Genomic DNA, 26,918 nt, shown 5'->3' on the forward strand with positions numbered 1-26,918 from the left:
AGAAAAGAGGCAGGAGTTATAAAATTACTTTAGAAAAAATAGAAGTTCAGTGCCCTTGCCTCAAGCCATGGTTCCTTAGTCTGACATTCAAGGGTCTCCACCAGCTTTTCTCTGTGTTCCCAACTGTATTTTCCACTGTTCCCTTACAAGTACCCAGTCAGAATTCTCCCCATGTGACCTGCGCGTTGCCACCTGCTTCCCCACATTTTCTCCACCTGTCTCTCTCTTTCTCTCTCTCTTTAACAAAAATTCACTTCACCTTCCAGTGCCAAGTTCTCCATGAGGCTGACCAGATGTCCCAACTGCTGGGTGGTTTCTGGTGACATGAATCCTCCAATATTTGTTATTTATACTCTACGTTAAGTCAGATTCAGTAACAAAATCGCTTTGAAGGACGCATCTTATCGAAACATCAAAACTTAAGTAGGAATTCCTGTAATCTTTACCATTTTACAGAGGAATAAATCCAAGCTTTAGGGAAACCAAGTCACTGACACCAGCCGACATAGCTAAAGAGAATTGCCCATCCCCCAAGCCCATACTTTCCATGCTCAACATTATATTTCTACCAAATTGTTGAAATTTGTGCAGGAGGGTTGTGACTAAGTGAAAGTGAATTATTTGTTTGAGGAAATTGTTATTTAATTGTTTTTAAATGTTAGGATGTACAACATTGGAAGTAACAAGTTCAAATTCAAAAAATTTAAAAATCACCTAATTCCCATGTTAGAGCGCCAAGTGAATTATAAGCTGTGTTTTTATTTTGTTTTGTCTACCTTATGGCCTCGAGGCCATGCCATTCCAACAGGTCAAGAGAACTGTCCACCCAAAAGACTTTGTCAGTAGGGAGGAAAACTGTTCTAAATTATGCAAATTATGAAGTAAGCAAGGTTTTTAGCTATGATACTGTAATTTTTGTAAATTATATGGATTCAGTACTAAGAAATGTTTGGTATGAACTGTTTTCAGCAGCAGAGAGATGATGTCCAAGTGTTAAGAGTACAAGGGATCCAGGGCCAAGTCCAGATTCTTCAAATAATGATAATTGTGTCACTTTTTAATAATTCATTATTCATAGGCTCTGTAGTAAGCACTTTGCATATTTTATCTGCTTTGAATTCTTCTAACAACACAAGAAGGCAGGTGTCTTTATTGCCATTTATTTATTTATTAAAGATTTTATTTATTTATTTGGCAGAGAAAAAGAGATCACAAGTAGGCAGAGAGGCAGGCAGAGGGAGACGGGGAAGCAGGCTCCCCGCTGAGCAGAGAGCGTGATGTGGGGCTCGATTCCAGGACCCTGAGATCATGACCTGAGCCGAAGGCAGAGGCCCAACCCACTGAACCACCCAGGCCCCCCTTTATTGCCATTTAACAGATGAGGGAGCTAGAGCTCAGAGAAGTTAAGTTACTTGCCCCAGACCACACAGCTAAGTTAATGGCAAAACCATAATCAAGATTCATCAGTTGCCAAAACCCAGGACACTCAGTCATTTCAAAACCTTGTGTTTTCATCCAGAAAAGGAAGATACTGCCTGCTTGAGGTGGGATTGTAAGGTCAGAGGATGATACAGGCAGTCAATAATAATGATGCTAAATAAAACAGTAGATTTTCTAAGTTCTCAGAAAGTGAGAAATAAAGAATGCCAAACTAGATAAAATTATCTTCCTGCATGATGGAGTTTGGGTAGTTTATCGTTTAGGGTGCCTTTGGCTGCAAGTAAAAAGAAACAAAAACAAACCCACCCAATCACTAGTGGCATAGTTAATGAGGAGAAAGCATTATTTCTTGAGCATGGTGAGAATTCTAGAGCTAGGGGGTTTACGTTGGTTCAACATCTTCGTACTCCAGGACAAGTCAGTCTCCAGGGCCTGCCATGAATTGTTGGCGCGGTTCACAGGTTCTGCCACCTGTGGTTTCCACGTGGCCCGCAGAGTTCCAAGTAGGGTACCTCCATGGTCATAGTGTCCTTTCAAAGGGAAGAGGAGTTTCCTAAGAGTTCCCGTTATAAATTCAGTTGCATATCTGTGTCAAGGTCCAAGGAGGGCTTGTCAAGTTTCTTTGGTAGAAAGCAGACTCTGCTAGCAAAGATGGTATGTTATGGATGGAAACCGGATATATTTTTTATCCAAGTTTGTATCAGGAAATCACCGAGTACATGAAACTGCAGAGGCTGTTCCAGTATCCCCTACTCCTATGGTAATTTACTTGAACTTACTCACAGCACAACTGTCTAATTTGACTATGGCCCACAGTAAGAAATAGATTTTACATCTTGATCTGGTAGACATGCCCATGAATGCAACAAAGAATTCACAGAATACTGCTGTTTTCATAGCATGGAACATACATTGGTATTTTGTATTCTTTTCTGTTCTATCATGTTTGATTTTTTAAAAGATTTTATTTATTTATTTAACAGAGGGAGAGAGATCACAAGTAGGCAACGAGGCAGGCAGAGAGAGAGAGAGGAGGAAGCAGGTTCCCTGCCAAGCAGAGACCCCGATGTGGGGCTCGATCCCAGGACCCCAACATCATGACCCAAGCTGAAGGCAGAGGCCCAACCCACTGAGCCACCCACGCATCCCATGTTTGATGTTTTTAATGCTGGTTTTGACCCACTGAATTACTTTCTAATTTACTAATGGTCACAACATGAAGTTCAAAAAGTTTTCTTCTACCATAATCACCTTCTCACATACAGAGACAGTGATCTTGAGGGATGTGGCTGTGTCTTAAGCAACTAAGTATTCCCAGTGCCTGGTACACTGCCTGGAATACAGTGATGTTCGATAGATGAACTTGACGAGAATAAAGATGGTACACATCATGCTACGACCTTGCAAAGGACCTTGGAATGTATTCTCGCTATCTCACTATCAGCCCTGCTTAACACAACTGTAAAAAGAAAGTGACTTCATAATGTATGCATGATACAGATGCCTTCAGTGAAGTAAAGTATGCCGAATCATATACCTGTATCATTTATTTGGTATTTTTTAAAGGTTTTATTAATTTATTTAGAAAGATGTATATAAAGAGAGAGCATGCATGGCGGGGGATGGGGGTGGAGCAGAGAGAAAGGGACAAGCAGACTCCGTGCCAAGTGAAGAGCCCGACGGAGGGCTCCATCTCAAGACCCCAGGATCATGACCTGAGCTGAAACCAAGAGTCAGATGCTTAACTGAGCCACCCAGGTGCCCCTTGGTATTTTTAATTCGGTCTTTAGCATGTTATGGTGTTAATTGTCATGGTTGAATATCAAGTGAATGGTGTTTTGCAATGAATATGCAAAATAAATTTTGAGTTTACTTTCCCTTTGGTGCTATCCAATCTGAGTCCCTCCCTGCAAGGCTCTAATAACAGCCCTAATTTACTGAGCATTTGCTAACTCACAGACAGTTGAAGGTAACTTTCATGAGGTCCTACGGCTAGAAAGCAAGAGAGCTGGAATTCATCACCAGTGCCCACATGCTTAGCCCCTGTGCCTGTTAAGTTCCATAAGAGGAAATATTTGAAACCTTTTGAAAAATCTTATATTTTTAAGAAATGTCTGAAGCTAATACTTTGGGACATTAACTAATTCTGTGGAACATCAGTCCAACGAGATCCACCTTGAAACAGGGCTCACCATCAAAATGTTTCAGAAAATAAAACTTGCCTTATCTTCTCTACTGAAGATTCACAATGGATTCAGCCTCCTTAGGGCCTGAGAAGTCCTACAGCGAACAGATTTACTTCGCTTTGTTTAACAGAGCATTTCTCAGACTTAATTACCCATAAAACTACTAGCCGCCTAACCGGTTGGGCATAGCTTCTGAGGGACTGTTCTTGGAAATGCTGAGCTAGGCATGTAGACCCGAGTTGGAAAATGGCCTCTTGCAGGATGCAGCAAACCACAGATGGATTTTATTTGAACTTCAGTGTTTTAACATTTTAATTGATGGATACTGTTTTAAAATGAACAAAGTTGACAATATCTTAAAATCATGAAATTCTAATACAGTTCCAGGTTTCAGATGTTTCTTGAAAGTGGGAAGTTTCATCCTGGACAGCATGTGAGTTGTGGCGGACCCTTGGAATGGGGCCTTCTCTCTCTAACTCCTCCGGCCCCCACTCCTCCCTTGTTCCCGACAGTGCGGCCTGGGAGTGGTCCTTCACTTCAACACGTGCGTGATTCCTTTTTGCGGCAAGGTTGTGAGTGAAGTGAAAGATCTCCATCACGGACCACTTTGCTTCCTTCCTACAATTATCACAATTTGAAGCTACTTAGGGGACCATCTGGTTACTAAACTACAAATCCAGCCTGAGAGTTAATCTGCTGGCAGGTGTTGAACAATAAAGAAGAGGCTTGAATGTGCTCATGTATTCGTTCAACAAACATCTGAGGACTTTCTTTGTGCCAGGAATGATTTTAGGGATAGAATGATGTACCTCATGAAAGCTTTCGTTCCAATGAAGAAAGCAACAATAAATAAGAAAAAAACGAAACAGGGTCGCCTGGGTGGCTCAGTCAGTTAAGCATCTGACTCTGGGTTTCAGCTCAGGTCATGATCTCAGGGTCATGAACTTGAGCCCCGCATTGGGGGGGAGTACAGAGTCTGCTTGAAATTCTCCCTCTCTCCCTACCTCTGCCCCTCCTCCCACTCTCTCTGTCCAAATTAAATAAATAAATAAATAAATAAATAAATAAATAAAATCTTTAAAAAGAGAAAGAACAAATAAATAAATAGAAAGAGCTATGAATGAAATCATCAGGGAGAAAGTAGAGTGGAGAGGTAGCAGATAACTAAGTGGGCAGGGGGCAGGTCCAAGGAGTTCGGTCGAACCTACAAATTCAGCAAAAAGGATGGGACTTTTTTTTTTTTTCTTTTTCTGTACAAAGCCAAACGATTCTTAGGTCTGCAGCCTGATTTTGGCAGCATGCAAAACAGTTTTCTCACTACTGAGAAGTGTTTGTTAAACAGATGACAAACATATTCTAGGCTATGGGTCATTAGCTTTTATATTTTGAAGTACTTTTTTAAAAACTGGATATTTTCCCTCTAATAAATGTGAAAGGCCGTGATCACTCTGGAGCTTGCACATGTTAGAAGAGAAGAGTCTTCCACAAATCCTTTTTGCCCATCGGGACTTGCCCCAGGAACCACTCTCCACCTGCTCTTTGCCCACAGCAACTGTATTTTTCCATTTCACATCCTACAGAGTGGGCTTGAAGAAGGCGCCCCAAAACACTGACTACTGCAAAAATAAAACAAAACCAAGAGGCAAGAAAAGCACATTTCAGTGCTTAATTCTCTACCCACCTTTCACTTGCTGTTGGAAATCAGGTTGACAAATCCACTTACCCTGCAAGTGGAGGAGCTCTGAGGGAGAAAACGGGAAACCTTACTGGCAGGAAGCGAGTGTGAATTGCTTTCTTTGATAGATTCCTTTCCCCCGCTTCCAACTCTGACCACAATGAACAACTGCTTTATTTAATCTTACAAATACAACATCTCTGCGTCCGTCAACCCCATAGATTAATGAGGCCCTACCTCGTATAGGTGCCGAGCTCCAAGACGAGTTCTTAATACCCTGAGGTTAGGTCTGCAGAGTGTTAAAGCAGGTGGTGATCTTACGATTTACAGTAAAGAGCGTCAGACCAGATAGCTGGTCCAGACCAATCTGTTTCAACTAGAAGAAGCAGATGAAATGAACACTGTTGCCTCTCTTCCAAAAACAGGAGGGAAAATGGGTAAGTAGAACATTTTTAGATCTGTGTCACGCAGCTTAGGTTGCCCTCTTAGGAAACACGCCAGAAGACAAAGAGAAGATAGGGTTCACGTTGCAGTGTTTTTATGTTATTTGTATTGCCCTCTGAAGTCTTTGGTAATTTTTTAATTAGGAAGCTTGTCTCAACGATGGCACGTCAGCAGTCTCGAATAATGTGCTTTTTGAACAAACCATTTGACATCTAGTAATTTATTGAGAAAATGGGCAAAATTTTATCTTCAAGGCTTTTTTTTTTTTTTTCATTCCAGCGATGTCTGTAAGAGGAAAGTTGGGAAGATTAAAATGGTCCAATAAAGTAGTCGTTCTGTTGATTACGGGACTCCCTTACACTGGACATCATAAGCCAGCATGACACAGATCTGGAAGGAGTGACCTGTGAGGACAGTGTTACAAGACAAGAGCAGGGTTCAAAACAAGAAGGATCCTTGTAGGGAAGAATCTTCTTCTGCCCGCTGGCCCACACATACGCATTCTTTTGGAACCCAGAGAGGGTTGTGGAATGAAAAATTACATGTTTTTTTTTAAAGATTTTATTTATTTATTTATTTATTTATTTGACACAGAGGGAGAGATCACAAGTAGGCAGAGAGGCAGGCAGAGAGAGAGGGAAGCAGGCTCCCTGCTGAGCAGAGAGCCCAATGCGGGACTCGATCCCAGGACTCTGAGATAATGACTGGAGCCAAAGGCAGAGGCTTTAACCCACTGAACCACCCAGGCACCCCCAAAATTACACACTGTTGATAGCAGCCTTTTTCAGTAATGGAGTAATGGAATAATGGGTGCCGGTTACGTTTTTCTTCTTTGCTCGTCCCTTTTTTTTTTCCCATTTTATAAAAGCAGCAAGCACAGGGCCCTGCCAGGCTGAGTTAAAGGGCATCAGCAATCCGGGTAATGTCCAGGTCCTTCCAGCAGAGTGCGCTGTAAGGCTTGCGGCATCCCTGGTGGCCAGCCGTCAGGCTGCTAATAGCAGTTCTTTTTTTCTTGACTGTGATTCCGGAACTATGCAATCCAGAACTAGGATGGCAAGTCCCTGTTCAGAAATAACACTGGATCTTCAAATACACTTGGAACCGATGTGTAGTAATCTCCAGTAGGGGATGAGAAAGAGGAATTTGGCTGTGGACGGGTGGTCTTTGAAGCCTTCCATAACTGACATTTCTTGGGTGCTGTGTTCTTTCCTTATTTTTGCCCTGAGCTTAAACAACGTGGATGTCTTTTTATCAGCTGGTATGAATTTGGGCGGGAAGAGTGGGGAAAATAAAAACGAGCTACAGTGACCAACTCTCCTTAGGTGGTTTTGAGCTTTGTGGGAACACAAAGTCAATGTATTATATGTAACGTAGGAAACAGATATGTAGGCAGGGAATTTTGAAGGTCCCCCAGAACAGTTTTAGTAGACTTTGGCTTTGGAGTTCCTTTCTTGTTTATTAATTTGCTTTCCCTTCTGGGCAAATGGGAAGATGAATTCTATCTTCAAGAATTAACCAAATTCCATTTTTCTCCCTCAATCTGACAATGGCTCCATGCAGGTGATGGGACTCTCAGAGGAAGACAGTCTGGGGATCATTGCTGCCTAGCACACGATGCCCTTTGTGCCGCTGGGGCACAAGTGGGAGAGGAAACAGAGCTTTCCCTTTTATCCCGGGCAGCATGTGGCTCAAATTTCTAACAGATGGAAAGGAATGGAGTAATGGGTTTCTGTACCATTCAGTGTTCTTCGGACAAATTTTCTTGTGTTAAACTGTAAGCTAGGAGCTGATTCTCGGTACAATGATTCAAACAGAAACCCAGGACACACCGTCAGTGAAGAAACCTAGATGGGGGAGACATTTATCACTAATAGCTCCAGACAAGGCTTTCATGCCTTGTGTTTTCACTTTAACAATGTAGACATTGCTTGAAGAGGCCGAGATCCAGTTGATAATTCACAGTTGAAGGAAGGTGCCAGAAGTTCCATATGGGTTTTATTATAGACAATCAAATTATGATAAGGCGGCATTATTTTTCAACATGACAAATTGTGATCACTTAACTAGTGTCCCTGTCTGTTTGCCCTTTGAAGTCAACAGCAAGGGGGGAAAATAGGCTTCTTCCACACAGATGGAAAACAAGCTGACACCATGAACACCTGTTTGTATCAAAGAAGTTTCCAGATATTTCCTGGGGATTGTTTTTGCTTCAGTCTAAAATTTCTGTTCACTGAGCATGATCTGGAGGCCTGATGAGAATAGCAAAGACATATTTGTAGTTAGGAACAAAGATCATTCTACAAAGAACTCAATATGTAAGGCATCATCTTTCCAACTGTATTTAGTTTCGCCCTCTGGGAATTTTTAAAATTTGGAATTAGTCACCTACATTATGTTTTAATTTTGATTTTTATACATAATACCTGGCTCAAATTAAGAGATTCTAAAAATGTTCTACCTGTCTACCAGTGCCATCCCCAGCAGATAATTACCGGTCGCATTTTTAAGTGCATCCTCCCAGGATCTCTCTGGACATACATAAGCAAATGCAAGCATAAATTTTTATTCCTTTTTTTTCTTTTTTTTTTACACAGAAGATGATATAATATACACTCGGTTCTAGTCCATGCTTTTTTTTCAGACAACACTATTTCAATATCTGTACAGCTTCCTCATTTCTAACACTCGTGTACTGTTCCGTTGTGTGAGTGTTCCAAGATCTAGTTTACCTGGACCCAAACAATGACATTGGGCTGGTTTCCCAACATTTGTCAGTGCCCCACAGCAAACAGCTTCATGAATTTGGTTTTTCACACGTGTGTGACTTGAAGTTTAGAGTCAATGCTTAGAAGCAGAATGTCTAGATAAAAGAGTCCGTTCTTTTTTAAAAATTTTGGTAGATAATGCCAAATTGCCCTCAGTCGGGACTAAACTAATTTACATTCCAAACAGCAGTAAACAAGACTGCTTGGTTCTCAAACCAGCCTCCCAGTGGAACGTTTCCAAACTTTCGGACTTTTATTTTTTTCTCTCAATCTTTCCTTTAATGGCGTCCGGATTTTGAGTCACAGTTACAAAAGTCTTCTCCATCCAAAATTATAAAATATAAATATTTTTCTCGTGTTTTCTTCTAGCGTTTTTATCCATTTGGATTTTGTTCTTCTATAGGGTTGACTTAGGACACCAAGTTAATTTGCTTTCAGATGACCACCTGGTCCCTGTATGTTTGATTAAATAGTCCTCCGCTTTGAATAGATTTGAGGTGTCCTCTTTATCATACCCTAAATTCCTATATGTCCTGGAATAATATGTGTCATATAGCAGGGAAGAAGAATAGAGACAAGAGAAATAAATAGAACAACTCTTGGTTTTGAGCAAACCTGAAGAAAGGGAGTTGGCGGGGGTAAGGCAGCATGGAGTGTACATGCTTTTTGCCTTGGAAATAATTTGGGTCTGGAATCAAATTCTAGTTCTACTCTACAACCATATGCAAGTTATCTATCCTTTTCATGCATCAATTTATTCATCAGTAAAAAAAACCCAAAAATGCATATAGTACATACTTCATGAAATCCTTGTAAGAATTACATGAAGCCTTTTGGGACACCTGGGTGGCTCAATCAGTTAGGCATGTGCCTTCAGTTCAGGTCATGATCCCAGGGTCCTGGGGTCAAGCCCCACATCGGGCTCCCTATTCAGTGGGGAGTCTGCTTCTCCCTCTACCCCTCCCTCTGTTCATGGACTCTTTCTTTCCCTCTCCCCACCTTTTCTCTCTCTTTCTCCCTGACAAATAAATAAGTAAATAAATCTTAAAAAAAATATATTACATGAGGCCTTTTTAACTAGTTTAGCAGGGCCTGACATATAAAGGTTGGTCATGATTATCATCATTGACCTTTTTTGCTCTTTATACTTTCCTCAAAGAATTCGTGGCTCCAGAATATCCCATCACATGGAATGTGTTCATTCCTACATGTAGAAATGTAGGTTAATGTAGCCTAGAGGTTAATCTCATACACAAATACCATGTACAAATTTATTGATGTATTCCAGAATTGTTGGGCTTTTCATTGATTCTTCATTCTTACTCTTCCGGAATTATCCTCAAATGATTTTTAAAAAAAATTTTATCTTGAAATTATTGTAGATTCACATGTGGTTGTAAGAGATGATACAAAAAAAATCCCTTTATCCGGGATCCCTCAGCGGTAACATCTTGCAAAACTCTGATACAATATCACAATCAGGATATTGACATTGATATGGTCCCATGGAGAACATGTCCGCCTCATGCTGCCCCCCCTCTCCGGACCTCCACTGCCCTCCCAGCTCCACCCTCTTTCCCAACTTCTGGCAACCCCCATCTGTTCTCTGTTTCAATAGTTAGGTCCTTTCAACAACAGTATATAAATGGAGTCACGCAGTCTGTACACTCTTTGGACAGGCTTCTTTCCTCCAGCAGAATTTTCTGGAGGTTCATCAAGGTCATGAAGTCTATCGATACAAATTGTTCCTTTCCTTCCTTTTTTATTGCTGAACACTATTCTCTGCTACCGAGAGATCACATTTTGTCTAGCCATTCATCCCTTGCAACACATTTGGTTGTTTCTGGTTTGGGGCTATTACAAACAAAGTTGCTATAAACTTTCATGTATAGGTTTTTCTGTGAATATATGTCCTCATTTCGCTGGTGGAAAAAAAAAAGGCCCAGGATATTGCAATTGCTGGGTTGTATTGTGGTTGTGTATTTAGTTTGTCAAGAAACTGGCAAACCCTTTTCCAAACAGGCTGTGCCATTGCTGCCCACCAGCAAGCCATGCGTGAACAATCTAGTTTTTCTGCCTCCTTGTCGGCACTTTTTTGCTCAGTGGCTGCTCTTATTTGCAGGTTGCTGGCACCTCCATTTCCAAGTCTAGGATTTATGAGGCAAGAAGAAACCCCAGGGCCCTCCCCTCCCCAGGGTTCCTTCATTTCCTAGCTGGTCTGTCTTCTCCTCTCCACCTGGCAGAGAGAAAGCAGGGACTTCCCATTGTGCTTACTGGTAGGATAAGGAAACGTCATATTCTCCATCTAAAAGTCAGTCTAAGAAGAAAAAAAAAAACAGTTCAAGGAAAAGGCTCAAGTTCAAGGTGAGGATTTCAATGGAAAGTCCATAAAGCTCTCACTGGGGGAGGTCCCCCGGCAGACCCACAACCTCTGTGCACTGGGCAGGAGGGGGTCACCCTCCCGTTAGCCGAGACTCGCGACCCAGCTGCACCTGGGAACTCAGGGAGGCAGAAGTCAGGCTTCAGGGATGTCAGGAGATGATGCCATGGGACAGAGGATGGAGTTGGAGGTCATCTCTGTTCCTGGAGTCCTGTCCAACCATGTATCCCCCATTCAGAGTGCTTTGTCCTGGGTAAAGAGGTACTAATCGTTATCCGCTTCCTCGGAGGATAGCCACTGTGCAGGATTTCCCTGTCGGTCCCCCAAGGACCACCACTTATTTCCAGGAAGTTCAATAAATGTCCCCTGCGTGTCTAGCCTGAGATCACAGAGATAATCATTGCCTCTTGCCCTCCACAGGAAACGCCCGTCCGGGAGCTAGCCGTGGCCTAGAACCAGGCCCTTCCCCTCCCTGTGAGGAACACTGGGAGCCCATGGGCTGTGGGGCCAGAGGGCCTCAGAGCAGCTGACCCAGCCTGGACGTCAGGGGCCTTCCAGAAAAGATTCCTCCCCCGCCCCCAGATGTCCGTTCCTGGAGGACTTCACCCAGCACCAAACCACCCTCTGTTCCCTCGTGTTCGTTTGTTGTCTTGCAATTGTCTCTGCTTGAGGCATAAGTTACATTTATTGGTTCATCTGTATTTTTGTTTGCTTTTGCTTTGCTCCGCTGCTAGAAGGTCAGCTCTCTGAGGACAGGGCACTGTGCGTCTCAGTCCCTGCTCTATGCCCAGTGACTTGGTCCATGTCATGTGCCTGGTAGACACCTGATAGTTTCTTTCCTAATTCTTTTGCTATCACAGGCATATCCCAGACCTCCTAGGGATTCAGAAGTCCAGTCCAATTTTAAAACTTCAATCTTGGGGTGGCTGGGTGGCTCAGTTGGCTGAGCATCTGTCTTTGGCTCAGGTCATGACCCCAGGGTCCTGGAATCAAGTCCCACATGGGGCTCCCTGCTCAGCGGAGAGCCTGCTTCTCCCTCTGCCTGCTGCTCCCCTTGCTTATGCTCACTCATGTGCACTCTCTCTCCCTGAAAAATAAATAAAATCTTTAAAGAATTAAAAAAAAAAAAAAAGCCTTCCCTCTCATATCCATTTTAACATCATCACAGTTTTTTCTGGAATCAAGCTGTGAGGCAACCTTGGACTTATCATCTGGAGGGGGTAGGATTTTCCCTTCGACTTCTCCTCTGCCCCCAGGTGTGCGCATCTGGGGAGGAGGGATGGAGAGATGAGAGCTCTAGTCTTTTTGCCTTCTGGTGCCATTGTCCTCTCTTGACTCTTCGCATTTGTTGCATTGTAGGCAACTGTAGGCAACCACAGACATCCTCCAGGCGGAGATGTGCCTTCTCTGCCTTAAAGTTCCCTGTGGGAACCCTCTCCTTTCTGCAGCCCTTGCGTCTCATTGCCTGCTCCCCACCCTTGTGGTGAGGGACAGCGAGGCTGCTCCAGCCCAGAAAACTTCCACAGCCCCTGTTCCTTAAGCGGGCACTCTGCATGTCCTCAGTCCGGCTCAGGGTGGCATATCCCTAACCACCCTGACTGCCATAGCCCCTCCACCGTAGCTGAACTAAATAACCTCACCCCACACCTTCCCCAGCCCTCTTCCTTCCTCATCTTCTCTACATTTTTCATGCTCTTATCTCTGGCTAAAACCCCTCCCCCACCTCCACCCATCTCCCTGTGACGGGCTCCATGGCCAAGGGCAACACTGCTTCGTCCTCAGGTCTTCCCTTCTCTTGATTGCGGTTGTTCTCAGCCCCGGGGCATCCTGCAACCCCCCGGGACTCAGTAGACCTCCAGAAAGTCTCATTCAATTGGTCTGAGCAGGGTCTGGGCAGGGGCATTGGCTTAACCACTGCCTAGATGGCTCTAATGTACCATCCAAGTAGGCGTCCATGGGCCAGAGGGACTCACTTGTCTTTTACTCAGGGGACTGTCCTCTCTCCCAGCTTTTGTCCACTACAGACTGGCCGCAGAGGGAGGCCTTGTAGAATAGCGAGCATTCATTGGATGCCTACCAGGTGCTATCGCTTGTCCTGGGTCCTGTACATAGACTCTCCCCTTGACTGCCCCAACCGCTCCAGGAGGTGGCCTCAGAGCCCAGGCTGACACCTGTGGTCTCTCTGCAGTTTGGATCTAGTCCCAGTTCCCCCCACAGCTACTGAATGCAGATGGGGAAACGAGTGATGACTTTGTCCTAGGCCACACCGTAAGTCAGACCCAGTGCAGCATTTCTCAGTGAGATTTATTCTGTTACTGCTTTCGTGATGGCTCCTCTTCCAAAACACCTGTTTGGTTATTTATGTAATATTTTTTTTATTTCAAATTTTATTTCAAATGTTCTTTGTACTCAGCTTCACCTAAGCAAAAATATCCATAGTACCAAAGGTTTGATGCTGGGAATATTTTTCTAAAGCACACCAGAACAGTAACTTTGCATGTGCGCACACCTGTGGGTATACCAGCCCTCAATGGCTGTAAACAGGATTTTCAGCCATCCTTCCCCCTTAACATCGTGGATCCGAAATATACCTGGAATTTAAAAAAAAAAAAATTTAATTCATATAAAAGCCTGGGTTTTTTTTTTAAGATTTTATTTATTTTTTGACACACACAGAAAGAAAGTACAAGCAGAGGGAGAGGCAGAGGGAGAGGGAGAAGCAGACTCCCCGCTGAGCAGAGAGCACGATGCAGGGCTCGATCCCAGGACCCTGAGATCATGACCTGAGCTGAAGGGAGGTAAACCCTCTGTTTATTAAAAGAGCATCTCCTCCAACACAAACAGTTTTTGCCTGGAATTTGCTAGAAAACATAACAAGATTTTTAAGGCCATGTCTCTTAGCTGCTTTTAGTTTTACAAAGTTCCAGACCTTTATGAGACATTTCATGAGAAGCAGCTCTCCCTTTGGAAAGAGTGCTAGGGCTGAGGGAACCCTAGGGATACGTGTGTCATTATTACCTTTTCAAATATTCATCAAAACGGGTGTTTGTATTTTTATAGCCCTTCCACAAAAGCCCCATTTTTAATGCAGACAATTCTGGCCTGGCCTCTGGCATTAGGCTAGTCTCGTAACTATAACCCACATGCCAAATGAGCACCGAGAACAGGGGTATGGAAACTCAGAGGAGGGAATACATAGATGCTGTGGACGGCAAGGCTCAGAAAGACGTCAGTGAAGAATGGATGGGTTTGAAGTAACCTGGCTTAGCCCAGGGTCATGAGCATAGAGATGTGGAACGGAGTACAGGTTTGGAATGCTTCCTCCCCTCCTGCCTGGGTCAGAAGAAAAAAATCAGGTCCTGTATCGTATCCCTCGTACCGATAAACTCCCAGATCCCCAAAACAGAGTTATTATTTTAAAACATCATACTTTCAGGGACATCTGGGCAGCTCAGTCAGTTGACCATCCAACTCTTGATTGCAGCTCAGGTCATGATCGTGGAGTGGTGAGATTGAGCCCCACATCGGGTGCCACGCTGAGTGACTGAGTGTGCAGTCTACTTGAGATTCTCCCTCTGCTCCTCCCCCTTGCTTGCACTCTCTCTGTCTCTCTTTAAAATGGGTCAATAAGGGGCGCCTGGGTGGCTCAGTGGGTTAAAGCCTCTGCCTTCGGCTCAGGTCATGATCTCAGGGTCCTGAGACCGAGCCCTGCATCGGGCTCTCTGCTCAGCAGGGAGCCTGCTTCCTCCTCTCTCTCTCTCTCTCTGCCTGCTTCTCTGCCTACTTGTGATCTCTTTCTGTCAAATAAATAAATAAAATCTTTAAAAAAAAAAAAAGGAAAAGAAAAAAAGTACTTTTAAAAAGTTGATACGATTCATACCTTGGGGATTGTGGAAGTCAGATGGAGGCATCTCTGAGGATAATGTGCAGATCATTGGACTAGGTGACCATAAAGTTGAGAGATATTGGCATCATACACAACGTCTTTGTAGAATTGGGAGAAAAGGGGTTTTGTTCAGGAGGCAACGTGCACTGCTATGTTTGTTACCCTCTGGCTCCAAACAATGTCTCTCCAACTGACTGCAAATGCTGCATATGTTAGAAAGCAGAGGAGGGGAAGGAAGAGGGACTCTCATAAGCTCCTGATTGTTCTGCACACCCGTGGGCAGAAGAAGTATGGCTGGAATTAGGGGGTCAGGGAGAAAGGGGTGCGAAGCAAAAATTATCACTGTGAGAGTCCACATTCAACCAGTGACGACGGGGAAAACTCTTCTTTTACACCTAGGACATAGGGGACAGCAAGGGGATAGAAGGACAAGAGGTCCCCACCGGGAGCTGCTCTGTCCCCAGGAACCCGGAAGAACTGGAGACTGCAAAGGAGGACCCCCAGACCACAAATACAACCGAGAATAATAATTCCATCATGAGCTTCCTTAAAACTCTGGTGAGTGGTTGCTGCCCTTTCTTTCCTCAATCCGATTGCTCCAAAGTTGTGTTAATTCCAAGAATAATATATATTTGCTATTGTATTGGGGGGGGATCATGATGGTGCGGCTGGAACATTGGAGAACAGGGACGGGATGTGCTTTGCAAGGGAATTGGGTCACATGGAGCTTTCAGTGATGGAGCCCTTAGAGCTGGGAACTGTGGCGTAAACAGCAGGTGCCTGAACTATGTGAGTTATGTTGCAACACAACTCTCCTGTGGTCCCATGTCTTATGGTCATTGAACATAAACATAAAGAAAAAGGTCCTTGAGCTGTTGACCTATCAAAGCAGTTTTGCCATTCAGATAGCAAATAAAACTGGAGAAATCGATTCCTATCTAGAGGCAGGGGCCCATGTCCTGTAACGCTTGCTTGTCTCTGACTCCTCAAGGCAGCCATGGCCTGGTCCATGCCAGACCTGTGAAAGGGCTGAATAAATCAATGAATCAATGAATGCATAATCAAATGGACAGCTCCAAGTGTGTTTGGGTTCTTTCCAAAGCTCAAGACTAGCCTCAAAAAAGTAAAAATCAGTCAACAGAACATGCCACAAATACCCAAGTGTTGTGCCTTTGCTTGGATCAGTGGTAGAAGTGATGGAAAGTCTCTGGCCTTCCAGGAGACAATTTGAAAGGTGGTCAAGCTCTTGGTGAATGTATAAGGTCTGATGTATTTCATCATAAAACCTGACTTTTTAAAAAAAAACTTTTTTATATCTAGAAATTATCCAGAAGTCCATGGCTGTCTACCAAACTTGGTAGAACGCTTTTGTACTGAAAAGGACTTCTCATTACATTCGTTACCTGCAGACTGAACAGCAGCAACCCCTTAGGGTTTTTAGAAACAATGTCTCTATGAAATCAAATCACCCTAAAAAGATAGCTATGATTTTTAATACTTGGTTTTCTTAAACTTTTAAGGTTTCACCTAGCAAAACTGAAACAAAAAAAGATCTGGAAGACACGGTAGGTAGTTTGAAGTGTGTTCCTGTTTGGATTTGTGCATGGAATTGGATTTGGATTTGTGTCTGCTGCTTGGTTTCTTGAAGTTTGTGTGTGTGTATGTGTTCAGCAATGTCATAGTGCTGTTAGATTGTCTTTAAAGTGTTTGATTAATATCAGCGCTATTTTTATGAAAATTTTAGTGGAAAGCTTGAAATATTTGCTAACTCTGGATAAATAATGACACAATCACCAATTTCTTATATAAAATAAGAACAAAATACTAACAACCACATATCATGTTGGTCTTTTTAATTGTGCATGGCGAGACCCAGGGAATATAGGAATATAGCACAAATTAGCTACTGGAAATGAGGACGAGGTGAATTACAATTTAAAGTAGAAGTAAACTGCTCTATTTTTGACTTTTAAAAAACATGTTCCATGTTTTTCATGTAATTTGGAAAAAATAAATCTCCTCCACAAAAACAATTGTTGGTGAAATCAAATAGTCCCCACTGGATGCTTGCCAAGGGAAGGAATGTTTAGAGTTAGGATGCCCTAGAGAGCCTGAATTTTTTCACTGTCATCCTAGCCATCCAACCAATTCCCTTCAAAATAAATTTTATTTGGAATAACTACTTTCTAGAGATGTTTTCCTTTAACCTTGACAGAACTGATTATCCCTAATGGAACACATGGTTTAACTTTCACGGGAATCGTGAGGAAAGTTTAATTTGGTGACAGATAAATGTCTTGCATCCTTCTTTTGATAACTGAGGGTCTTTGAGAGACGCCGGGACCCAGTAAATGGCCGGGCCAGCCCAATACATCTGTTACCAATATTTGAAGGGGCCAGGTTGCAAAAAGGATCCTAGAATTTGTCTTAAGACCTGCGTTTGAGCTCCAGGCCTGCTATGTGGTAGCTGTGTGACGTGATCCGAACCTATGTGAATCCAACATCTGTAAAATTGGGACAATAAATTCTGTCTCCAACCCCAGCTTTGAAGGAAAGTGTGGCAATGCCTGGCAAACTGTGGAACTCTGTTCAAATGTAGGTGATCACTTTTTCTATAATCACTGCTAGATGTATTGGACATCATGATGACATTTGTAGTGTATCAGTTGCTTCTTCTAGAATGTTCTTCTTCCATTTGAAAAAAAAAATTTTATCTGACTCATCTACATGCTTTTTCCTATAAATGTAGTCATTTGCTATAAGGCAGCTGGGGTCAAGTTCAATGAATAGTTGGATCCAAATGTTTCTCTTTTGATTCTGTGTCTTACATTGTTTGAAGTCACACAGTCAGCACACTAGGCTATAAACAGTGGGGTATGTGGGTGTGTTGTGTGGCTTCCCAAGTGACCTGATGCGCTCATTCTCTTAGCTGTTCATGCACCAAAACTCCTCGCTCCACCCCCCAGAATGTGGTCCCAACTGCACAAACCTAGCTGATAAGATCTCACTACCCTGCCCAGAGAGGTCAGGGTCACTGCCAGTGGAGCTGAGTCTCAGAAGAGGGTTTTGTGAATGTAGGTTGTCTAATACACAAACCAACCTCTTTCCACAAACCTGCATTTTTAACATTCTTTCTACCAAAGTTCTTGGATTCTTGCTTTCGAAACATATACACTGTTGGTCCATCTTCCCATTGGCCCAGACAATTTTTATTTTTAAAGATTTCTTTGACAGAGAGAGAGATCACAGGTAGGCAGAGAGGCAGGCACAAAGAGAGGGGGAAGCAGGCTCCCCACTGAGCAGAGAGCCCGATGTGGGCTTGATCCCAGGACCCTGAAATCATGACCTGAGCCGAAGACAGAGGCTTAACCCACTGAGCCACCCAGGTGCCCCTGGCCCAGACCATTTTGAACACACTCCATGCTCCATGCAAAATCCCCCACCATTTGTAACTTGAGTCGACAATTCTGAATGGTTGTGGCTGGGCTGTTTCAGCTCCAGTCTCCCCCGACTTTGGCCCAGCGGACTGGCGCACAGCACAGTAGACGCTTCTCTTGCCTGGGAGATCTATCCATCTAGAAGTCAGTTGAAATTTTTGCAGATGATACAGCTTCCCTGAAGTTTCTAATACTGAATAAAAGATGGGTTGGAGAAAGGAAGCCACTGTTAACAGTGTTTGCTTTGACTCCAGGATGCAAAAATAAATTGTTTTCATGTATCTTTTCCTTTCCCGTGTGACAAGAGTATTTAGATCTTTAAAACTATCAAGTAGGGGCAGAATTATCTTTTTTTATCTGAATATTTTATGTCATACGGATCAAGCTTAATGTCCTGTCTTTGTCTTTAGCAAATAGACTTGCGTTAATCTGGGTCATTTAAATAGGCTGCCCTGTTGAAAATCATGTACTGGAAATGGTCTTGGAATTTACCAGGTAGTAAATTGTCTTTGAAAGTTTAAAAAAGATAAACATTCACGTGATGTGAACGTTATGGTTGGGGGATGGGGTGATTGTGAAAGTGACAGTTAATTGTGAAAGTGTTTTAATGCACTTAAAAACGACAGGGGAATAAAGAAGGATTTTTGTTTAAAAACAAAGTTCTAAGCTGTGACTGCTGTTGCCCAAAAGGCATCCAAAGCAGAAAGTGTCTGTGATGGCCAACCAAGACAGAAGACCTGTGAGAACCAAGCTAAAGGCGCCAAGAAAAAGCACCTGCATAGCCCCCGGCTAGGATTCGCATTTAGAAAATTCTTTAGGCATAAGGTCTGTATCTTGTTAAACTAGAAAGGAAAAAAAAATAAAAAAAGAAGAAGAAGAACCCTGGTCTTCACCATATGTACACGTGGCTGTGCTGGGTCCCTCCAGCTCTACTTTGGGGAAGACAGCCTGGTGTGATTGAGATCATGCATGGGAATTAAAAATGGTGTCAATCAAATTTCAATGATTCTTTTAAGTCTCCGTAATTATTCATAAACATCTGACTAGTTTCTTCCTAGTGTGGACCAGGGTTCTGAAATTATCCTTCTAACTCAGTGTTTCTCAAATGTCTGAAGCATGCATACCATCTTCATCATTTTTGTCAGATGTAGTATTATTTGGTTGATCTTTTTATATTAAAAAGGACTCATTTCCTATTTAAAGAAAACTTTATATTACCGGATATGTGGAAAACTCGAGTCATTTTGCATAAAGAGTTAACCATGAATATGGCTCACACACACACAAAAAATATATTCTAGCTACCTTGTTTGTGTCAAGCTCCAAATCTAATGCCTTTCTAGCCTTATTAAAATGCAATTTGCCAGCAATAGAAAAATGTTAAAGATGTACCAAGACCAGACTAAGCTTTTCCCCCTGAGTGTTCTTAAAAAGATTAGATGAGAATTGAGGGGGAAATGTATTTTCTCCATTTTAATGGGTTTTTTTAAAATGTTTTATCTCAGCACAACCTAAAGTTGTATGTGATACCACCAATGGTATGCTTCCTACACTTTGGGAAATACGCTTCTAACCTCAAGAAAACCATCTTATCTTTCTGTGGTCTGTTCCACTCACTCTCAGTCTTAACTAAGCTCATACTGATCCCAGAAAAAAACCCAAGCACAAGAAAACAATGAATGAAGGCAGAGCAGTTTCTATCCCCATGCCCTTGGGAAGTGAGGACAACATAGAAGTCAGCTGTGGAGTTTTCTCTCTTTGAATGGCTAAGAAGACACCAAGGTTTGTCTGAAACCAGCAGTTAAGATCCTTGAATTGGGCCAGCATCCTTGGTCATTTGTTTGAAATATCCACCATTCTCCACTAAGTTGAATGAACTTAAGGGGTGGTAGGGGGAACCTTCCCCAGCAGGATGTTACAGCCCCAGGATTGTGTAGGCAAGTAAAAACTCCATAGAAAGATCTCCTGGCTGAATCTATAGTTGCATAAGCAAACTGTGTTATGAAGCCACTCTTGAATTTCCATACAGGCTGATTTTGTTTTGTAAAGACAGCAGGGGTGGAGGGAAAGAGATTGCCTTGAGGGGGTGGTTGGGGTTAAAACGTGGTGCTACTGTACGTGGGAGACCATTCGGTAACAGTGTCATGTAAGTGTGTCATGGACCTCATGCAGAGAAATGCACTTGGAGCTTCTGCGAGTCGGGGGGTCTTGAAAGTTTACAATGTACGACCTTCCCTTTTGTACCTGCATTTCCGGTGGCATTCATCTTATGCACAGCTAAGTTTCATGCCTCCAGAATCACTTTCCTCCACAAAAAGGGGGGCAGCCAATTTCTGTATTCTTTTATTTTTTTAAGGTAGATTTATTTATTTATTTATTTGACAGGCAGAGATCACAAGTAGGCAGAGAGAGAGAAGGAGGCAGGCTCCTGGCTGAGCAGAGAGCCCGATGGGGGGCTCGATCCTAGGACCCTGAGATCATGACCTGAGCCGAAGGCAAAGGCTCAACTCTGAGCCACGCAGGCGCCCCCATGTTCTGTATTCTTAAGTTCTCCCCAGATCACTGGCTTCACATCCTGGCACTGAGTTGCATTTTGGGCAAAGTTAGGATTCAGGGGAAATACTGGGAAGGAGAAGAGATGCCCCTTTCTGGACTATAAGGTTTTGCCTTTTTATGTAAAGTAAGGAGATAATTCCCAGATGTTCTCAGGTGTGCAGCAGTTTGCTAGCGCTTCTTGGCTTTTACCTCCTTTTTCTTCACTTTATGATTCTGTCATCCAAAAAGATAGGAAAACAGGGCCATTAACACGGACCAGACAGACAGTTGCATGGTTAGAGGAGGTGTATGTCTCCTTCTCAATTTCATTGTAACCTAGGAAAGAAAAGAGGAAATCCAAGCAAATTCAGGGATAAAAACATCATCTTCTGGTTTTGCAATTCAAGAAGAAAAAAAAATACACTGAGGACCCATTGGGATCAACTCCTAGATTCCCGTCTCTTTATCTTCATTTTTCTTCCTATGAAAAGAAAGTTTTCTTTAAAAATTTTTTTTCTTAGTATAAAAGAATAGGGAGTCCTGGAATTAATAAGTGAAATAAGCTTCTTGTTATAAATAGAGTGTCAGCTTTTCTTTGCTGAATTTGGATCTTTTTCTCTTGGCTTAATCACATGCTATGCTTCAGAATCAAACTTTTTCACATGTTCTTCAAACACTGAACATGACAACATGCACACAAGGCAAGGCATTGTTTTAGGATTATTTATTTATTTATTTATTTATTTATTTTCCCGACCATACCCAGAAATGCTCATTTCCCCACTCATGTTTTCTTGTTGCCCACCCTCTCTGTAGGGCTTCTAAAATATTAGTAGGTGGCTTGTGTGAATCCTGAGCTCTGCCCCACATTCATTGTTTTCCACTCCTCGGTGTCATGTTTACCTCTAACTAACCGCTCCCCTCTCCCACGCCCAAGTGTGAAACAAGATGAACACTTACTAGGGAAGAAGGTAAGGTCATTTGATACGCAATCTCCAAATCTAGTATGTTAGAATTTCATGGGTAATGTTGCCAGTTAAAATACAGACACTCCCTTAAATTCAGATTTCAGATAAATAGCAAATAATTTTTTAGTATAAATATAAATATGTCCCAGGAAATCCTAGGGATATTTACTCTTACGCTTCAAAATTATTCTTCGTTGATCTGAAATTCAAATTATCAGGGTTATCTTATCTTCTTATTATTGAGAGTATTGGCTAAATCAGGCAACGCTATCCATGAGATTGACTCCAGAAAATACCAAGTTTTTGTGATCTCTTCCACAGTGCAGACAGAGAGTATTAATATTCAGCTGGCAGAACTGCACCTGGGGCACTTCTTTGGGAAGTGGAGAGCTGGGTGGCAGGGAGGAAAGCCTGCAGGTGGTCTGTGGCTCCAGAGCCCACTAAGGAGGGGGAGGGTGGGCAGCAACAGCATGGCAGGATCCTGTGTAGGCATTTCTCTCTGGTCCTTTCCATACAATTATTTAGTTATTTATTTAATACCTATTTTGTGGCACACCCTGGGCCTGATGGGAGCTACGGATGTAATGGCGTCCAAGGCAATGGCTCTTACCCTCAAAGCTCATGATCTGGGCAGGAAGATACATATTTGACAAACAATTACACTAATATATTACAGTTATATTATTCTATATATAATGCAGTTATCTCTTTGCAATGTTTTTTTAAGAGTCTCTGGGTATTTTCCCAGCGCAAAGAGGATGGCCCGTTCCCCAATGAAACTGATGAGTGTAGATGTGTTTCTCAGCCTTTTTGTCATTATCACTTTCCCAGTTGAAACTTTTTTAGATATTTTCTCCCTGGATGGGTTCAGTAGCACAAGGAGTGGGGGACTTTGGTTTGTTGGAGGTGGTGTAGTATAGAGGAGGGGGTAAGAGCTTGGGTTTGGATGTCAGAGTCCCCGGATTTTGATGTCAACTCTGACCCCTTATTAGTGTAGTGGTGGGAAAGTTTTTTAACCATCTGGGACCAAAATTTCCTTCTCTGTAAAATGAACGTAATAATCAGTTCCTTCCCTCATAGAACTACTGTTAGAACATTCAGTCATTTAGAACAGTGCCTGGCACTGGTATCTTTGATTGTGATTATTAAATCAAAGTTAAAAGTTGGAGACAATGTCCCTTACATTTATTTTAACCTCTTTCAACTTCACAATTGAATTCATCAAATAGTATATGTATAATATAAGCAAGTGCACACATATTGGAGGTACATATTCAAACTGTTTTCACTGATGGGAACATCATCAAAACCATTTGAAGACCAGTGGCCTCAGTATAAACTAACTTTCTCACAGGAAAATGCCTCTTACCAGCACCTTGATTCCTAATGACTTATATAACGTAATGTATTCTTTTGCAAAAGGAAACTATCTTGACTTTTCCCAAAATTTTAACACAAATCCGCGTTCATATAGAATCTTTGCAAGGACAGAAAATGATAAAGAAAATTAACGTGTAATCCCAGCCTGGGCTTATTAAAAAAGAGATCTCACACTTTTGAAATCCAGAGGTCATTTTAATTTTTTTTTAACTCTCTAGGGTGCTGAAAAGTCACCTACCACTTCATCTGATGTCAAGTCAGACAAAGCAAACTTTATCTCCCAGGAGACCAGAGAGGCAGCTAAGAACCCTCCATCCCCCGATACTGCAAAGGAAACTGCCAAGGGAAAGGGGGGACCCAGCTCTCTGCCTCTGGGCAAACTATTCTGGAAAAAGGTAAGTCCCATTTTCAAGATTTGTGAAGTAGAGTTGGGGCTAGGGTGACTGGAGAAATTATTTCATTTGGGGTCACCTGTGGGCTCACCAAGTACAGAGTTTTTTATTTTTGTTTTTTTTTCCCCCAAATGACTCAACTAGCCATTGAGCTGAAACCTTGTAATTTACTCCTGGGAAGAATGAGTGTCTAGTGTGTGAGAAGCATGTGTTTCATGGGAAAGACAAGGAAATAAACAAGTTCGATTTTTTTCATTCTTGGAGTGTCCTCGGTCCATGACAGACAGTGGTGGTATTTCGTGATTTTCTTTCCAACATGGCTTTCCTCTGGCTTTCTCCTGGATTCCTCTGACCACTGTCCCCACCAGCGAGCTGAACCACCTCTGGGTGCCTCTCTCTTTCCCCCAGCAAGATAGAATCAGTCATTATGAACCACTAAAGCTCACTCTGCTTTTGGAAAACGGAGGTGTCTACCATTCACCACCAGGGCGGGCACACACCGCGCTCTGTGATAGGAGCACTCCGAACAGTGTCTCATTTCCTTCCCTCTAGAATTCTGGCGGCTCACAAGGGACCGCGGTGCGGCGGCGGGGCTGGGTCCGCCTGCGAGCTAGCCCTTGATCATCATTGCTGAGACACCCCAGCTGCCGCACATGTTCAGACTCTTGCCTCTTTTAAATGTGGCCAAAAGATGAGCAAGACGTCGTGGGTGAGAGAGGGGAATATAAGTCATAGAGCTGAAAAACAAATCAAATTAGGAATTTCATCAAAACACCCATGCCACTTAGCACGCAGTGCAAGGCAGGCCAGAAATATAGACACTGCTACAGTGTTCACTTTATTCTTTGGTCCAGAATCCAGCTGGATTTCTGGAACCCTTTTCTGTTGGCTTTCTGTCGTACAGAGATCTTCCTTCTGGGCTCTGCCCAAAACACAATCTCCAGTACTTAATGAAAACTTTGGGTGATGTCATTTGGCATTCTGTCCGAATCCTCTTTCCTTCCCAACCACCAATTACTTATTTTTAAAAACTTTCTATCAGCAATATAATGTAGGGGAAATTTCCCAAGTGAATCGTGTGTGCATATTGGCAGCCAGGAAGATGACTAGGCAACCCACATTCAAACATCATTTATTTTAAAAATGATATATATTTAAAATGCTTGAGGAAAAACTGAGCTAAAGCTCATTAAACTCAAGATTTAATATATATTTTGCCCAAGGTGAGTCTATATTTAGTTTAAAAAGTAATCCAATTAAAAGGAATAGTTTAAGAAGTAATCCAATTAAAAGGAATAATGTTACTGATCTTTAGTGTGTATCATAAATTCGGATCCTCCGAGGAGGGACACGCAACAGAATTGATGTGCAATAGATTTATTGGAGGAAAACACCCTGAAGGATAAGGGGGAGGGACAGGAGGAGGTAGAGAGAGGCCTCAGACCACGGCGGGGGGCTGACACGGCAGAAGGGAGACAGCGAAGGAAGGAGAAGTTTGGGAAAGCCACAGACTCGGGGTGGTGCTGGGCCAATGGCGAATCCCAGAGCAGAGCTTGGCCACAGGGGTCACGTGTTGTGTAAGAAGGGCCCAGTACCCTGCCGTGCTCGGTCGTTGCCTTGGAGCAGACAGCAGAGGTGTGGTCTCAGCATTCACTCTGTAGCAGAAGCCGAGAGTTGGGGGTCGAGGGCTGTCCCTCCAGCCGTGAAATCAGAGCAGCGTACCTGTAGCGGCCACAGATGGTACGCGGAATGTGGCCAAAACCTTATCAGAGGCTGGCAAATGACTCAAGTTCGAGGAACGCTTAGGGAAGGTTTCAAAATTGGGCGTTGGACAGTGAGCCTTGAAGAACTGCCTCGATTTCCTCATTTGTAAAATATAGGTAATAATAGCACCTCATCCTAGCAATGAAGAGTCGATGAAATCATTCTTGCAAAACCCCTAACACTGTACAAAAAGTGGCCAACGGATGGGCCTTCCGACCTTTGTCACTTGTCTCCTTTGTGCTGAGCAGTGCGGCCACCCTAACTGCTCACAGGGGTCATGTCTTCATTTCTCCATGCCCTCCAGTCTGGGGAAGCTTCTAAGCCACTCTGCCTCAAATACCGCACCTGCCCTTATCTTTGGGGTCTATACGGCATGTATTCGTTCCTCTTTGAAATTCAAGCTATTTCCATGGAGAAAAAAAAGACAAGAACCCTGACGTTCTTCCCCTAATGGACTGATTTCACAGAGTTCAGTCTCGCTGTTTTTTTTTTTTTTTTTCTTTTTCACTGTTATCTGGCTTTATTTCTTTAATCAATTATAAAAATAATGAAGAGAAGCGAAAACCCAAATCACTCGTAAATCTTGCTTTTCCTTCTCTCACCCAATCAGAAAGAACCGCTCTCTGTGGAAGTAAGATAGGGATGATTCACTTGTACAAGAATATTTTCAGTCTCCTTTGTGTGCAGTTTTTTTTTGCGCCAAACGCTTTGTGCTAATGCGTGGAAGAAAGAGCAGTGACCAGATCGCTGCCCTTCTGTCGCTTACATTCTTGGGGAGGGGGGGGATTCACGTGCTAGTGGAAAACAAAAGACCTTCGTTTTCTTTTCCTTAAATTAGATACGCTTTGGTTATAAAATCACTGTTGTAAAAATTTGGGGAAGAAAAAGAAAAATGCTAGAAAATTTTGATTTTTCCACTAACCCAAGCTCGCTTTCTTCTCCTCTTTTGACTGGGAAGCTTTGAAACAAACGGACTTTGGTGTGTATACATCTACAATGTGAACATCAGAAACAAAATGTCCCCCCTAATGTGCTATGGATGGGAAATGATAAGTTATTGTCATTTATTGTCTTGATGGCTAAAGTCGTTCTTATTATAAAACAAAAATAACACAAATAACCTTTGAGAAAATTAATTTTAAATGATGGTATATTTGCCTTTAAGTGTTTAAAATCCGGGTACCTAGACCACCTACATGTTTCCCTTATTGTTCTGGGTTCTTTGGGAGTACCGTTTGCTCTGTGGCCTCACAAAAGTTACTCAACCTGAGTTCCTTTTTCTTCATCTGTTGAAAGAAAGGGTTGGAACAGATGACCTCAGAAAATTCTGGTGTGCGGCAGGTCTTGCATAGACTTGAAGATCAGACTGCATAGCCTTGGACAAATTTCGGAACCCCCGGAAGCCTCTGTTTTCTTTTGTGTAACTAGGGACCCGTTTCTCCCGCCGCGCTGTTATGCCAGTCCACTAACTGTAACAAGAGACCCTCAGACGTAGTACGTGCTCAGCGAACAGTTTTATCGTTTCTTTAGGTGTGAACAGTTGCGGGTTTGGATCTAAATATCCATGTGTGGCGTCTGGCGCCAACAGCACCCGAGGTACAAAACGAGTCTGAGACTCACTTATCCCACTATCGAAACACCTGAAGCCTGTTGGAAGGAACAGGGG

General features: G+C 42.8%; 1 protein-coding gene across 10 annotated transcripts in view; it reads left to right on the forward strand.

Moving 5' to 3' along the window:
* The window catches only part of BCAS1 (brain enriched myelin associated protein 1), a 92,262-nt gene that overhangs the window by 37,600 nt on the left and 27,744 nt on the right, over positions 1-26,918 (forward strand). For 6 of the 10 annotated variants that reach the window (XM_059133049.1, XM_059133042.1, XM_059133043.1 and 3 more), the window contains exons 5-8: positions 15,176-15,334; positions 16,297-16,341; positions 18,904-19,038; positions 23,315-23,491. In XM_059133049.1, the coding sequence (XP_058989032.1) occupies positions 15,176-15,334; positions 16,297-16,341; positions 18,904-19,038; positions 23,315-23,491 (516 nt within the window). The remainder of the gene's footprint in view (positions 1-15,175; positions 15,335-16,296; positions 16,342-18,903; positions 19,039-23,314; positions 23,492-26,918) is intronic. The other 4 variants (XM_059133044.1, XM_059133046.1, XM_059133050.1 and 1 more) reach the window with 1 other exon arrangement.

This window comes from Mustela lutreola, chromosome 9 (assembly GCF_030435805.1).
Source record: "Mustela lutreola isolate mMusLut2 chromosome 9, mMusLut2.pri, whole genome shotgun sequence".
Classification (NCBI taxonomy): Eukaryota; Metazoa; Chordata; class Mammalia; order Carnivora; family Mustelidae; genus Mustela; species Mustela lutreola.